Raw genomic sequence first — 16,966 nt, 5'->3', positions numbered from 1 at the left:
TTTTTTCTGTATGGTATCATACTTTATCATCATGGCAGTAGGGGAAAACACCAATTTAATTCTCATCAAAAAAAATTAAAATCTAAAAATCTAGATTATTTTAAATAGATGTATTTCCTATATATAAATATATGTTTGAAAAATAGATTTAAAAATACACAAACTAATGGAAAACAATATATTACAAAAATAGATGTTAAAATATATTTACATTTATTTAAAATAAGTTTTAGCTACTTATTTTGACATTTTTGGCAAATATTTATATAATTTATTATTATTCAATGTAAACATATTGTTCAAAATAGATCTTGCATTTATCCAAACAACTGGAAATGTATTTTCTTGCTCCTTGAAGTACATTTTTGCATCAAAGCTTAAAAAGAAATATATTTTCAATTTGGGCAATATTTGTTATTAAGCAATATTTATTTACAACATATATTTGAAATATATTTTGGACAGTGTAAGTAAATAAAAAGTAAAAATAAATATTTGTATTGCATTATGGTGTGGATGGTTTTCAGGGTGTTGCTATGGTTTTGATCACATTACTATGCATTTGCTTTTAAATTTTGGATGGTTGCTATAGATAATTGCTTATTGGCCTTAGCAAAGAGGTAAAAAGTTAAGAGGTAAGATTTTTTGCAATGGCCAGACATGGTTCATAGCCAGGGGTGATTCTATGATTTTCATTTTAGGGGGGCTCAGCCCTCAATGAGGGTAATAATAAAAAATAATAATAAATATATAAATAAAAAAAATGTTTGACTAATAGAGATGGTTTACAGCTAGCCGTGCATTAAAGGATTTTAATGCATGATGTGGAGGCAAAGAACCGCCCGACGCGAAGCGTTACATTTTCTGATGAGATGTTTTCCCCACTGCCATGATGAATAGATCACATACGGAATATATTTTTATGTATGTGTGTATATATATATTTGTTACCATACAGAAAAAAAAAATATATATATATATATATACAGTGGGTACGGAAAGTATTCAGACCCTCTTAAAGCTATAGATAATTGCTTATTGGCCTTAGCAAAGAGGTAAAAAGTTAAGAGGTAAGATTTTTTGCAATGGCCAGACATGGTTCATAGCCAGGGGTGATTCTATGATTTTCATTTTAGGGGGGCTCAGCCCTCAATGAGGGTAATAATAAAAAATAATAATAAATATATAAATAAAAAAAATGTTTGACTAATAGAGATGGTTTACTAAACTTATTGCAGTATTCCACTGTATTGCTTAGGTATAACATTTGAGTAATGAATAAGCCTTCCTGATCTCACACACACTTTACTGTAGTTACAAACACAACATTTTACTGTTTGCTTTTCTAGTACAACCCTCTTTCTTTAGCTCAAGTATGCAAACCTCTTTACACATGCACTGTAATATGTATTATATTGAAAGTTACATTTTCAAATGAAAATGGCAACATGATCGTTTCATAAAGTATGCGGTTTCATTTTTGCTGGAGGAAACAACTGTAGTGTGATGAGGAAACGCATCTTTCGTAAACTGTATTTATGACAAAGAACTGCACAGTTGCAGATATTATAACAGTCTATCGATAAACACACACCTTGCCCTCAGTTTCTCGCTCTGCCGCTGTATTCATATGAAATTTAAAGGGGACTGAGGCGATCACGAATTCATGTACAGTTTATGGAGCTGATCGCAAAATGTTTAGGGGGTCAGAGTAGTCATTTTAGGGGGGCTATAGCCCCCCCTAAAAATGACCTAGCAACGCCCATGTTCATAGCTTCATTTGCAGAAGTTATCACTCCAGTTTCTGTGATCTGTCTGCAAGTTCGATATTTATGAAATAGCATGCTATTGAATTCTGCTGTCTATCAGCAGTCCTGCAGTTCTTGCACACTCTAATGCACTTCTTAAGGCTCTAGGTAGATAATCACTCTGGGAAATTGCTTCTTCTAACAGTGCAAATAGGTGAAAAAAATCTTCCTGTCTGCAGAGAAGAAAATGAAATAAACCCTTATAACAACAGGAAAGATGGTGAGTACAGGGGTCATAAAAATACATATTAGGAGCTGTACATCTTCAGATGAGACAGTCTCTTTAAAAGAAAAAAATTAATACAATTAAGAGAGATTGATTTTTAAGGCCAACGTTTGGAGAATGTTTCTGGAAACATTGCCCTTCCTGCATCTGAGATGTAATGAAGAAATGAACTATTGCGGCTCAATATCTGATTCTCATAGGAGGGTCTGTCCAGACCAGTTAGGTTTATTTCTCGCCTTTTATCTTTGTTCTTTTATCTCACAAACAACCTGAAGAGCATCTTCTACAAGTTGATGCTGTGTTGGCATATATGTGTTCATTGTTCATTCCAATCTCGCAAATAAAAATATGTATATGTGAGTTGATCTTTCCTCACTAGGTTAAAATTTAAGTTAATTTTCTTTCTTAATAAATAAATAATGAATCTACTGAAAAAATGTTTTGTTTGTTTTAAGCATTAAACTGACAACATTTAGCGAGATTAATGTTTAAAAAATAAGAAATTGTCATTGATATCTATCTATCTATCTAGCTATCTATCTAGCTAGCTAGCAGTGAAGCATTTAGTATTTTCCAAACTGAAGTGAGTGAAGTTTAGAGCTGATATTTTACTTCAGCATCCATTATCAAATAATTATTTTCAAGCTGTCTGTTAATTTAAAAAGTGCCTTAATATTGCCCAATCACGGTCTTTGAGAAAAGAATAGAGCACTCCGAATGCTATTAAACATCTTATTTGCATATTATTCCATTTGAATTAATGAAAAGTGATTGTTAGGTGTAAGATAAGAGGAAACCGAGATATTCCTGTACTTAAAACAAACCATGATCATTATATCAATGTTCAAATTTTGTTTCTTGGCAATAAACTTAACTGCATATTTCCTTGTGTTGGATTATAATAAGATGTTAATTAAATATGCTTGTTTGTTGGGAAAGAATAAGTGTTATTCAAAAGGAAGTTGTGAAAAGATAATTAACATTATTCGGTATGATATAAATAAAGAAAATAAGAAAGGGATATTTTTTTCCTGATCTTCATCTTCGCATTATAGGTGAGACAGTCCCTAGTGATCAGTGTTCAGGAGATCCTCCTCCAGTCCAGCAGTCATGTGAGATGCCCTGTCCTGGGGACTGTGTGTTGGGACACTGGGGTCCCTGGACTTCCTGTTCCCAATCCTGCTCCAGTAAACACCAAGAGGGGAAACAAAGTCGCTCACGCCTTGTTCTGGCTCTTCCTGGAGAGTGTGAGTGTAAGCATTTTGCAGCAAATACCAGGCCAAGTGATTAGCGTACAAGTTGAGCTCTGAATTTCATGCACATCACATTTTCGTTATGATAAAGATGATATGATTATGTTTTGTGAAGTTATACCGCGAACATTCAAGAGTATAAATAATAAATACACAAAGCACAAACTATGAAAACGTGTCGGAAATGTAACGTTTCCAGTTGTTGCAGAAAAACTGGCTACAGCGGCCCTCGCATACTGGGCATCTTTCAGAATCTTTCAGTTTAATTATTCACAATGCTCTGATTTGCCCTGAGTCCAAATCTCTAATCCCCATTTTAAAACAATGTTCTATTAGTCTTTGTCCTGTCATCCCCTTCTTTTATGCTGGTCCTCATAAAGCAGCTCTTTCACATGAATTATAGATTCTCCCTTTATGACACACTCATCAGGGACATATCCTTTGTTTGACCCCTCAAACATATGGCCCTTTGTCCATAAATGTATATGCATTTGTGTGTGTGTGTGTGTGTGTGCGTTTTTGTGATTTATGAGGACACAAATTTGAATAATGACGTGGGTATGACATAGGTATTACAATGAGAAGGTGATTTATGAGGACATTTTGAGTGTCCCCATATTTCAAAAGGCTTATAAATCATTCAGAATTAGTTTTTTTGAAAATCTAAAAATGCAGAAAGTTTCCTGTATACTAAGGGGTAGGTTTAAGTGTAGGGTTGGTGTAGGGCGATAGAAAATAAGGTTCGTACAGTATAAAAACCATTACGCCTATGGAATGTCCCCACAATTCACAAAAACAAACCTGTGTGTGTGTGTGTGTGAGAGAGAGAGAGAGAGAGAGAGGGAGAGAGAGTACCTGGTATTCCCTACATTATGGGGACCAGAAGGATACCAGTAAATTTTGACCTTGTGGGGACATTTTTTTTGGTCCTTTTTTTTTTATGTAGATGGAAAGCCATGTCCTCCGGCCCCTGAGCTGGTGCAGTGGAGACCCTGTGGCACACAACCATGCACAGTGTACTACTGGGATACTTCACCTTGGGATCCCTGTATGCCGAACACCATCACAGACGAGAGTGAAGGTAACAGCGCACCTCCACAGATGGAGAACGATGCCACCTGCGGTACAGGGGTACAGATGCACCAAGTCACATGCAGGAGAGCTGGGAATGGACATGTGCTGCCAAAACGGTAAAGAAACACAATCTTTCATCCTAAATTCTGTATAGAACACCCATACAGAAAATCTCATGCTAATATCAACTTTAGGTGTCCTGAATCCTCTTGTCCTGACTCCATCCGGTCTTGTCCTTTACCTTGCAAAATTGACTGCATCGTCACACCTTTTAGCGAATGGAGCACCTGTCCCACTTCCTGTTTATCGGGTAAGCATGTAGACCCCTAACCCTAACAGCATGTCCTTACCAGGAACAGCTTGACAAGCTCAAAATTTTAACTTCATGTTTTTTCTCCCAATACTGTGAACTTCTTTGCTTTTCTAGTGAATGCTACTGCACCAACCCAGTCTCGTCACAGGATCATCATCCAGAGACCTGCCAATGGAGGTCAAGAGTGCCCAGATACTCTTTATGAGGAGAGAGAATGTGATCCACCCCCTCTGTGCCCAACTTACAGGTAAAGAGAGAAATGGTTAAATGAGCGATAAATGGCGTCTGTTATGCTCACCGAGGCTGAATTTATTTGATCAATATACAGTAAAAACTGTAATATTGTAAAATATATTTACAATTAATTTTTACAGTTTTAAAATGTAATTTATTCCTGTAATGGCAAAGCTGAATTTTCACCAGTCATTATTCCAGTCTTCAGTGTGACAAATCAAACTGATTAATGCAAAGCTACATCTAGATCATGATGTAAAAATCTCTCACTTCTCAAGTAAATCATAATAAACTTGATATCAACATAATATAATCATCAGTAGCTTATTAGTGATTCTTTGTTATGAAAAATGCAAAAACCAACTGAACTTTAAATATGATTTTTCTTATTTTTATATCTTTAGTTAGGAGAAACTAGAATTCAGCTTTCTGGAAAATTAGGAAAAACAATATAAAAATTAATAAACGTAAAGCTTTTATAAAGTACCCTTTAAAATGTTTAGAGCATTTTTTAAATCATCCTATAAGACAGAAAGTTACCCAAATGTAATCAATCCGTGTACAACATGTGGTGTTACTCCATTAAAATGTGCTAATGCGTATCCCTACTAGATGTGCCAACAAAATACAAAATGTTCAGAAAATATAATTGGATATAAGCCAGACACTGCAACATGTTTTCTGTGCACTGGTGTTTCATGGCAGATGGCAGACCCATCGCTGGCATCAGTGCATTCTGGTACCTGATTCGGTGAGGAAGGCTGTGGGTGGGCCCGCAGAGGCATGCGGTATTGGCCTAGAGACAAGAGGTAAGTGACAGATTAGGATCTCTGTATGATTTAAAGTTTTATTAGGAAAGTTCTGCAAAACCGGGGTTACTGTAGGACGATTACTCATCTTAGAAATTCAGAGGGACTTCTTGGCTGCCTGCAGGTTTTTTTTTTTTTTCTTGCAATTTTCCCCATACTCTCTAGTTTTATAGAAAGTTGTCAAGATGTCAGAGAGGACACACAGCATGGTATGACATCTGACATCTCCGTCCCCGGGCTCTTTTTAAAATATCCTGCTGGTACTTCATGTAAATTTAAAGGTGCTGGCCTATCAAGACACAGTAGGGATCCTTTCAGAATGCTGTATGCAGCGGACGGGACCAAATTCTGCCTGTCAGTTTTGGAAAATGAGAAGAGTGTTTCTCAGCAAATAAATGATTCCTGCACAGTGGGCTTCAATTAGGAAACACTAGCAGTATGATTATCTATGTAAATTATTTTTTAAACCATTCTTACTTCAATTGTTCAGTTGAACCCAGTGTTACCCAGTGTTCAGTGGAACAATTTACATAAGAAAGGTTTTACGAACATTTTAACACTAATTTGTTCTGCTCAATGAAAATAAATGAGACTCAGTGTTATAGCAGGCCTCAGAATGTGTTTGTACACCTATAAAGGTCACATATTTTACACCTTTCTGGAGTTTTATTTTAAGTCTTGATGTCCTTAAGAATATATTTTTACAGTTCCTCTCTCAGGAGCTCTGCAAAGAACAGGTCGAGTTTGGCCTGTCTAATTAATATTCATGAGCCTCTCTTCTGATTGGCCTGTTGTTTTCTGAGTGATGCATGGCCAGACCAACCACAGGTAACTAGAGTCATGTATGCTGTAGCCTGCTGTGGATTGGTGATACTCACAAGTAATGTCAATAGAAACACCGGTAATGATGGTCACTGCTGAGGGAAATGTTGTCCGGCCTTACATGTTTGAGCCGAACACAGACCCCAAATCAGCGATGACAGGAGACAACCAACCACCTCCTCAAACGTGCTTAAAACAGGATATTTCAGAATGGTTACTATTATTACACTTGTATACAAAGTGTATTATGCCTGTTATAGAGTGTGTGACGTCACGTGCACTACCGTGGCAATAGACATCGGTTGACGCGGTTGTCACGGCGACCATCACAGCCCTACTGTGCAATGATGTCGTTTCCTCATCCAGACTGAACAGCGTTTTGTCTGGGGTTTGGCAAAAGGAGAGTGGTACTGTGGGTGGTGCTTGGGGTGGTGACTGAAGGCGGTGACTGAGTAGTTCTGACGTCACCTTTTTACGGAAGTCACAACGGTTCGTGAAAAATCACAGCTACTTTATGCAGGCTGTGTGCATTTTACTGTGGATTGACTGTTTTGAAACTTATATGGTAGGTTGTTACATAGCACCTAGACCTCAGTTATCATGAAAAAAGCCAGGAAATTTCAGTTTTTACAATATGGGACCTTTAAGAGATATTTCACCCAAAAAAGATAAATCCGTCATCATCTACTCACCCTCATTTCATTCCAAACATTGTTCTTTTTTCTGCAAAACACAAAAATTAGATTTTAAACTGTTTTTATCAATACCACAATGAACCACATTGACTTTCATTGAACTGCATTTACTTTTATTATATGGATAAAAAACACCCAAGGCATTTTTCAAAGAACAAAAAAGTCATACAGGTGATTTTTGACAAAATGTAATTTTTTTCATAAGATAATTTCAACATTTCACAGTTGACAAAGTTTGAAAGTGCCCAAAAACTGTATCATACTTTGAACTGTATAACCAGTGGCGCCTGTCCCAGCGCTTGGCGCTCTTTTTTTGTTGTTGTCCTTTTTCTCTATAAAATCTTTTAGTAAACATCATAAATCATATATCATTTGAAAGCCCAAGATTCACCCTGTGAAAACCACATGGAAATGGTACTTTAAAATCTTTTGGCGGTCTGCTCCCCCTTACTGGGCGGTGTCAAGTGTCATATTACAAAATGCATTACGGTCTTTTAGAATCAAACCTTTTTATAATCTTGAAAAAAAACATATAATTGGAAAGGTCTGAATCTCAGGATTCCATATTCGGTGAGTTATTGAGATAGAAGTAATTTTGACAGAGAAATCTAGACATTTGTGACAGAAAAATGCATTAAAAAAATTCAATGGAATTTGGATGGCGCCCGGTGGCTGTTTGTGGTATGACGCCCTAAATAAAATCTCACAGAAACCTCAATGTTTTTCATATAAACTTCAAATTTGGAACATAACTTATTTAGACATAAGGCTTTAATTTCATACCAATTTTAGAGTAAAACCTGTTATGTAAAATATTTATTATATATCAAATAAAATAAAATTAATATAGTGCATTTTCTTTACAGTACATTTAAACTACCATAACTTTTTTATACTTCAATTTTTTTTTTTAAATCAACTTTTGCAATAATCTGCTTTAATAATTCTTCTTTATAAAGAGACCAACGTTATGTCTGTATTCCAAAGTGTTCATAAATTACAACAATTTCAGTTTGGATAGTGCACCTGCATGCCTATTTAAAAAAATGGGGGGTGACAGTTAAGGAGTTAAGATAACCAGAGGCCCCTGGGCTACAGCGTTACAGTAAGCACCCCCTTCCCTAGATAACAGAAAGTTGTCCGGTCCAGCTCCTTTCACACAGCAGTGTTATGTTTCTTGTTGATCTGCATGTTAACATACAAACACTCTCGTGCTGGGCTTTACTAGCGCATTGTGTATTCCGCTAGTATATCGGTGGAATACAGGAACATACCAATTATACAAACTGTGTGGGGAAAACTTAAACTGAACCACTCACTATAAACTACAACCAGGGCATCGCTGAAAATGAGTGTGTGTTTGTTTACAAAATGCTGTTGTCACTGCAGCAAATTCCCATATATTCAAATAATTATTCAAAATAATATAATTTCCTTGAAGCCAGTGGGCCCCCTTCCTTGTGTAGGCCCCTGGGCTTCAGCCCGTTGAAGCCCGTGCATTAATGCGCCCCTGGGTATAACTGATATATTTTCCAGTGTTGCCAACTTAGCAATTTTGTTGCTAGATTTAGCAACTTTTCAGACTACCCTAACAACTTTTTTTTCAAAAAAGCACCTTTCAACAAATTTTGCTATTTTTAAAAAGTTTTTGGCAACGTTTAGAAACTTTTGTAAAGTGACGCAAATGATAAAAAAGACATATTTTCATCTAAATTACACAAAAAGAGGAAACCATTGAACAGCTAGCCAGCCAAGCAGCACATCAACCTCGAGAGAGTTAGAGAAAGATGCCTAACAATGCAAACAAATGTGCATTAAGTTGCTAGTTCCAATTGGTCAATAATAAATGCACATTTATGATACAGCATGTTATTAGCTTGCAATTGTTGTTCAGTTAGGTACACTGTAAGAAAAAATATGTGGAAAAACTGAAAAGGTATAGTCATTTTCTGCCAGGATGTTATCCATTAAGTTGTAACCTGTAACCTTAAAACAAAAAATGCAATGTGGAATTTAAAACACAGGTAAAACACCTGTAAAAAATAAATGCGTATTGTCCCTTCATATAAACAGTACATTGTGTCCTATTTTTATAGACTTTTGTGTAGCACACTAATTAACTAGTACACTGCTTAAAACTATAATTGTTCAGAATGTGCAGTTTTACTAGTTAATAAGAAAATACATCAAATGTGGAACTGTTCAATAATTCAATGTTGTACAAAATCAGATCATAAAGATGTGCTACTTGTGTTACTTTTACAAATTAAAATATTTTATTTTTATAATATTTTTTATGAACAAATAACATTTAAAAAATATTTTTCGCTGAGATTTGAGTAATATCGTTGTGTATTCCACATAAAAAAATGCTGTTTTGTGTAATGGTTATGCAATGACGTCATCACGCAATGACATCACAACGTCATTTAGCAACTTTTAGCAACAAATCATTCTGCCTTTAGCAACTTCCACTGAAAATTAGTTGGCAACACTGATCTTTTCTTTCTCTGTCATGTTTTCAGAGGTGACGTGTGTTGGTGCGGATGATTCTCCAGCAGATGTGACAAACTGTTTGAGGTGGGCTGGACTGATGCCCGTCCCGGTGAGGGAATGTCTTTTGCCATGCAGAGATGAATGTAGCTTCACCTCCTGGAGCAGATTCCCCCAGTGTCAAGGCTGTGGAAGTTGGCGCACTCGTACCCGATCTCTGATAGGTAACATGTTCAACCATAAACTATTCTGATTATCAAAATGTTTTCTGGAAACACATACACCATCCAAGTTCCCCTTCCATCCAAACTCTCAGGCCGCAGTAAGAAGCGCTGGCGATGCCAACAGGAAGAGGCGTTTCCTCTCCTGGAGAAAGAAGCCTGTCCTTGTTCTGAATTTCACACCCAGGCTCAGGGTCCCTGGTCTCCTTGCTTGCTCTCACCAGCAAAGAACATTGCTGGCCATCCTTTCATCCAAGGAGTTTCCCACCAAGGCCAAAAGGCAGTCCAGGACTGGCGAGCTCAGAGGAAGTACAGCGAGTGTGGGCATGGGAAACGCTACAGAGCTCTTGCCTGTCTGGATCACCTGGGACGATTGGTGGAGCCAGCTCTCTGTAGAAGCCCTGGTGATGCACTCTTCCAAAAAATATCAAATAAAATGATCATTTATAATGAAATTATTATTTATGTTTTTTCAGACCATTTAATTTTTTGCACATTTTGTTGTAGCCTTTACGCTAAAATTATTTAAATTACTTTTATTTTCAATTATTATATATTTTTCATCAATCTAAACTCCATGCCCTGCAATGACAAAGCAAAAAAACAGATTTGTGATAACTTTGCAAATTCTTTAAAAAGAAAAAGCTGAACTGACATAAATATTCAGATACTATGACATTTGAATTTATTCTTTATTTACAAGAATGAATTGCATAGATGTTGCATATATAAATATATATAATAAAAATAAATATTACAAATACAATATTATGTTTTCTTTTGTTTTGTACTATTGTAATTTACATTGTATCTTCCATGTATCTCTAAAGAAGTGCCGTGTATGCTGTCACAGGTTATGATGAGGACTCGTGTCATGTACCCTGTTCTACGGACTGTAAGCTAAGTGAGTGGTCGAATTGGTCCGCCTGCAGCGCCTCGTGTGGTGGGGGGGTAAAAGTTCGCTCTCAGTGGCTACGAGAGAAGCCTTTCAATGGAGGTCGGCCCTGCCCAAAACTCGATTACAAAAATCAGGTGAGAATGATGTTCCCGTCAACTTCTACTTTATTGATCTTGTTAGAAATAAAGAAACTAATTAGTCCAAATAAGACACGGGTTGTTCTGAGAACTTAAAATATCCAGAGACCTTTAGCTATTATTGATAATCGAGCTGTTCAGTACATTTAAATTAGCCTCAAGGAAAAATCACCTGCTGTGAAATTATACATGCCCACACTAATATATGCTTATACATGCCTAAATTGTATGTGTTCATAAATTCATAAATACTGTATCTTCATCTGTGTGTGGGAGTCACAGAGGACAAGGCAGTGTGTGTGTAAACCTACTGTATAATTTATTATTCATTTGGCCTGGCTTTGGGGGTCTTCCCCAGGCTTCCCACTTTCAGCTGTTTCCACAATGTTTCTCCACCACTTGCTGTTCTATTAAGACAAGACTGGAGAGGATCAAGACCTCCAGGGACTGAACCTCTTATCCCCCCTGCTTTTTTCTTTTTCCGTTTATTTCACTCTTTTTATTTTATATTTCATCAGGGCAGGTCAAGCAACATTAAAGTTTGATGGATCCGAACTGGAGTCGGCAAGCATTTCCTTCAGCTCAGTTTCCCTCATATAAATGAACCACTAAATAACGAATCTATGGTGGGGTCAAACATGTTCCAATAGAAACTAATGGAAAATTTGTCCCCTAGTCCTGAAAGGACGCTTTACAGCTCAAATAACACATTTGAGTGCTTTACCAAAAATATAAGCTACAAATCTCTGCCAATGAATGGGAAGTCCCCATTAGGATATATATGCGAGATTATGTATTGGTATATTTGCATGTCTGATTCATGCCTGCATTCCTCTAGGATTGTAATGACGGTGATTTGAGGTGGAGGAGTAGAAGTGTCTTGAGGTGGCCAGAAGGAGATCATACCTGCCCAGATCTAAACCAGACTCAAGCCTGTATCAATATGACCTGTCTCAAATACTCCTACGTTTATTCAGGTGCTGTTACAAGCGTTCACACTGTCACAATTTACAGATTGTAAAATGTGTTCAGTCCACATTATGGAGTGCAGGGAGTGAAGTGTGTATGTGTATGTTGTGAAGATTGGAGTAGCTGTCAGCTCAGTGAAAATGCAGTATGCAGCCATGGGATTAAGACCAGACTCCTGAACTGTGTCCGCAGCGACGGGAAGCTGGTGGAACCGAGCATGTGCAAAGAGGTAACTGTTCTTTTCTCACTGGAATTCTCTCAACCAAAGTTTTAAAAGGAATCCAGTTATTTTATTGTTTTCTTCTCTTTTTTTTCAGCTGGGTCCTTCACGTGGAAAGCTCTCTGCCCCCTGTGAGGTGGGCTGCCCTGTTAATTGCCTGATTACAGAGTGGTCCACCTGGTCAGAATGTTCACACACCTGTGGAAGCCAAAGTATGATCTCCAATTGATATAATAATAATAATTATTATTATAAATAATAATAATTAACATTTTATAATTATATAACAATTTGAAAATTTTGTTGAAATTATATTAAAAAAATTTTTTTGAAGATAGCATAAGTGGTGCTTTTCTTTCTCAAAACTGGACAATAATATAATAATATTTATATATATATATATATTATAAGATTTTTTTAATTGTTTTATTATAAAAACTTAAGTGGTCCTTTCCTTCTCAACACTGGCAAGCAAACAAACAAATAAATAAATTTGTTATTTAAAATTAATAAATTAATAAATATTTATAATCTTTTTATTTGTTTGTTTGTTTTTTGATGAAAGCATAAGTGTTTTTTTTTCCTTTTCAATACTGGCAAATAAAATTAATAATAATAATAACAACAACAAATTTAGTTATTTAATATTAATAAATGTTTAATATTTTTTATTATAATATAACTTTTTTGATGAAAATATAAGTGGTGCTTTTTATTTCAACACTGGCCAGTAAAAATGAATCTAGTATCTTTGGAAAGATAGCACACGGCTGTTTACACCCTTAAGAGTTCAGTCATGCTTCCATGAACTTGGCTGTTGTTAGAGGCTTAATTAAAAGCTTTTATCAGTCTCATTTATCTCAATTCAAGGCTCTGCAGGTCACATGAGTAAACACCTCCCAGGGCGCTTATTAAACTTTCAGCATGCAAACAGAGCTCTCCCTGGACTTTAGCTTCTGATCCCATATGTTTGTGTCTCGTTGTATGTGAATTTTCCAGGTCAGATGACACGATCCAGGGTCGTTTTGCAGCCTGCCGGAGAGGGAGGTCGTCCCTGTCCATCTCAGCTTTCCCAAACTCACCCCTGTCCCATCAGGCCATGCTACAGTTGGAGACTGGGGGACTGGAGACCGTGCAGAATGGAGGTAGTACTGATGCAGTGCACCTGATTGAGTTAAACTCAAGCAAACAACTGCCGCTGCTGCTGAGACACTGTCCTTTACATGCACAAATGATCAGACTGAAGAAATTCACATAGCTGAAGGCTACTGCTTTCCATTAAACTGTCAAAGCAAACGCATCATATCAGGGTTTCCTCTGAGCTCATAGGAGATCAAATCATCCTCGCTGGGCTGTTATGAACAGCTCTGATAGAGTTCTCTTTCTCGATCGCAGATCTTAATGTAGATGCGGCACCATATATAAGTAAACAATGGCATTGAAGAAACCCCTATTCATTCTGCAACTAAAAGTGTATGTTATAGAGAGAAATTAAGAAACTAATAGTCAACTCAAATATTATTTACAAAGCACTTTCAAAACCATTAAAATGGACCAAAGTGCTGTCCATAAGTAATAAATAATTCTAAAATTCATGTAAACATAAAATAACAACAAGACCTAACATCAAGAAAATCATGCAACCAATCCCTCACAATTCTCCGACCTAATCAAATGCCGAAGGCTTGCTAAAATAAGTAGGTATTCAAGTCCTTCTTAAAAATGTCCATGCTTGACGAGGATTTTCTAGAGAATGGTAACACATTCCAGAGTGCAGGAGCCGCAACAGAAAAAGTGCGGTCTCCACTACGCCTCAGCCGAGACCGTGGGACGGTTAGGAGCATATTCTGAGAGGAGCGCAGATATGTCCTTTATATACTCAGAAGCCTGATCGTGCAATGCTTTATAGACAAACATTAAGACCTTGTATTGAATTCTGTATTTTACAGGTAACCAGATAATACTTTTACTTAGCAAGGATATATTAAATTGATCAAAATTGACAGTAAAGATGTCAATTTCAAATAAATATCCTTTTTAACTTTCTATTCATCAAAGAGTCCTAACAAAAATGTATTATGGTTTCCACAAAAATATTAAACAGCACAACCTTTTTCAACATTGATAATAATAATAAGAAATGTTTCTTGAGCAGCAAGTGAGCAATGATTTCCGAAGGCTCATGTGACATTGAAGACTGCAGTAATGGCTGCTGAAAATCAGCTTGCATCACAGGAATAAATTACATTTTAAAATATAAAATAGTCATTTTAAACTGTAATAATATTTTGTACTATATTTTTAATAAATGCAGCTTTAGTGAGCATTTAGTGAGACTTCTTTCCAAAAAAAAAGGTATAAATATGTAAATAAGTAAATATGTATATATATACCTAAAAAGTATATCTTTATAAATTAAAATTAAGATTCCTTTTTAGTTAATTATCATTTTAGTAAATCGAATAAGTACCAATAAAATTAAATTAATTTTGGGGGTGTAAAATATGTCACTGTAAAGTTTATAATTACAAAAAAATTAGGTTTTTAGTTGGAATTTTTTTTAAATACAAATAAATTGTCAATAAAATAGAAAGTGCCTTTATTAGTGTCTCAGCAGGTTTCTTTCTAGTAGAATAAAGGCTACCAATTAAAGGTGCATTTTTATACCATGTATAAAATCTCACTCCAGCCTCACTGAAATAAATGTCCTGAGCAATCAAATGTGTCTCAATCGCAGACCTTGGTTCTGTAAGCAGCTAAAATAAAAGATTCAGAGGAGCAACACACTTTTTTTAGCCAATCAGAACAGCAAGCGTTCAGAAACACTCTCTGGCTGTGAATCATTTGGCGTGTTGGACACAAGCCCATGCGGAGGCCTCTTCACGGTGTTATGAGCCAATTATATTATGGTTAAATCTGGAGTGGTTTCTTTCTACCCACCAGATTTACACTTTCTAAATAACGGAAATCTAGACAAATTACCTGATATATATCAGCAGCACACAGAAAATGAATAATACATCTAAATATCCTAAAACAGCATCACTATTTTGATCTTTAGACAGCTGAAACCCTCTTGCGCTCTCTCTGTAATCTATCTCTCTCTCTGTTTGCAGGGGGCCGACTGTGGCGAGGGAGTAAGTCAGAGGGAAATATCCTGTGTAGTGCACTGGGGTTCTCTTTCAGGTCCTCCTCAGCCCGTTCCAGTAGAGGATAAAATGTGTGTAGGAAATTCACAGAGCAAAGTCAGCGAGACTGAGTTACTGCAGCCCTGCACAATCCCTTGTCCAGGTCTGCATCTCACAAAACACAAAGCTAAATAATTACACGTTAGTGACTTCTTGATAGTGATATTTATCTAAATTAAGGGTTTGTTAGTGATGAATCAGTGCCTTTGATTAATCACATCTATCTTGAGGAGCTCTTTGCAACTGCTCATCGGCTGTAATTTCCGTCTCGCATGTCAGGAGAATGTCATCTAACCAAATGGTCAGCTTGGAGTTTGTGTCAGCTGCTGTGTTTGGATGGGCGGAGTTTTGAGACATGGGGTCGACAGGCTCGTTCTAGAGCCATAGTCACACAGGTCCCGGAGAACCAGGACACCTGTCCCAGCCAGATGTACGAGACACGGCCATGCCGAGGTTTGTGGGAAGCCATACAGAAGAAAAACACCAAGCAGTCTGATTGAGGTTTTTTTTTTAATATTAGAATGATTTCTGAAGAATCATGTGGCACTGAAAACTGGAGTAATGGCTGCTAAAAAAAATCAGCTTTGCCATCACAGGAATAAATTACATTTGAAAGCATATTCAAATAAAAAATATATATTTTTAACTGTAATAATATTTCACAATATTAGGTTTTTACTGTACAAATAAACAGTAAAGTGCATTTTTAGGTGAAAATTAAGTCAGATTTTTAGGTGAAATAAAGTAAAATTTAAGGTTACAATTGATTTATTTAGTTATTTTTGTCATAAGCTAGGTATTTTCAACACATTGATTCAAAGATATTGATAAAGTACCAGTCCTCCACATTTAAAAGAACACAGGAAGTGTTGTTCAGCCACTAAACCAGAAAAGCACTGTAGTGTGTTTTTGTCTGTTCTTCCAGGAGGAACATGTCTTAGTTATGAATGGATGACTGGTGAATGGAGGCATAACCGGAGACTGGTGTGGTGCCAGCGCTCTGATGGAGTCAATGTCACAGGTGAGCACTATTGCATTAAGAATGCATTCATTTAGAAATCAACTTAATTATTATCTTATTATATTATTTCATAGCTTTTTAGGCATGGAAAGGACCAATTTTAATTTTGTTTCTCTACATTAGGAGGCTGCATTGCTCAGAACCAGCCCTCTGCCATAAGACAGTGTCACCCTCCCTGCACCAAACCCTTCTCCTTCTGCACACAGGTGACACCCAGAACACTGTGGACGCACAATCTTATTCATTCATCCAAAATGTGTTTTTTTTTTGTTTGTTTGTTTTTTAATTGTGACATGTTTTTTTATGAAAATTCAGCACATTTTCCTCTCCTTCCTCCCAATATTGTTATTTTTAACTAAAACTAAAGCAATTAAATATAATTGTCATAATTGAAATCATGCTGAAATAAAATATATGTATGAAATGGAAAAAAAAGTTGCCTTGGCAACTAACTGAAATAAGGTCAAGTTGAAGTACTAAAATTACTCAAATTAATTAAAGCTATATAGAAATATCTGCAACCCCCCCCCCCCCCTCCCCCCCCCGCCCCACCCATACACAACCAACAATAAAAAAAAACACAAA

At 36.3% G+C, this 16,966-nt stretch overlaps 1 protein-coding gene across 1 annotated transcript in view; it reads left to right on the top strand.

Annotated features, from left to right (window-relative positions):
* Positions 1–16,966, top strand: part of LOC107551783 (thrombospondin type-1 domain-containing protein 7B-like) — a gene marked incomplete at its 5' end in the record, with an annotated part of 29,326 nt that overhangs the window by 10,294 nt on the left and 2,066 nt on the right. Inside the window, 16 exons of the mRNA XM_016233509.1 lie at positions 3,090–3,281; positions 4,234–4,477; positions 4,556–4,671; positions 4,789–4,921; positions 5,614–5,717; positions 9,760–9,951; positions 10,044–10,352; positions 10,802–11,061; positions 11,822–11,960; positions 12,066–12,181; positions 12,270–12,384; positions 13,172–13,317; positions 15,289–15,463; positions 15,640–15,813; positions 16,286–16,381; positions 16,505–16,587. Of these exons, the coding sequence (XP_016088995.1) occupies positions 3,090–3,281; positions 4,234–4,477; positions 4,556–4,671; positions 4,789–4,921; positions 5,614–5,717; positions 9,760–9,951; positions 10,044–10,352; positions 10,802–11,061; positions 11,822–11,960; positions 12,066–12,181; positions 12,270–12,384; positions 13,172–13,317; positions 15,289–15,463; positions 15,640–15,813; positions 16,286–16,381; positions 16,505–16,587 (2,594 nt within the window). The remainder of the gene's footprint in view (positions 1–3,089; positions 3,282–4,233; positions 4,478–4,555; positions 4,672–4,788; positions 4,922–5,613; positions 5,718–9,759; positions 9,952–10,043; positions 10,353–10,801; positions 11,062–11,821; positions 11,961–12,065; positions 12,182–12,269; positions 12,385–13,171; positions 13,318–15,288; positions 15,464–15,639; positions 15,814–16,285; positions 16,382–16,504; positions 16,588–16,966) is intronic.

The sequence above is a fragment of the Sinocyclocheilus grahami genome, unplaced genomic scaffold, assembly GCF_001515645.1.
Source record: "Sinocyclocheilus grahami isolate Dianchi unplaced genomic scaffold, SAMN03320097.WGS_v1.1 scaffold433.1, whole genome shotgun sequence".
Taxonomy (NCBI): Eukaryota; Metazoa; Chordata; class Actinopteri; order Cypriniformes; family Cyprinidae; genus Sinocyclocheilus; species Sinocyclocheilus grahami.
Note: the sequence above shows the minus strand (reverse complement) of the source record. Positions and strands in the feature narration are given on the sequence as shown.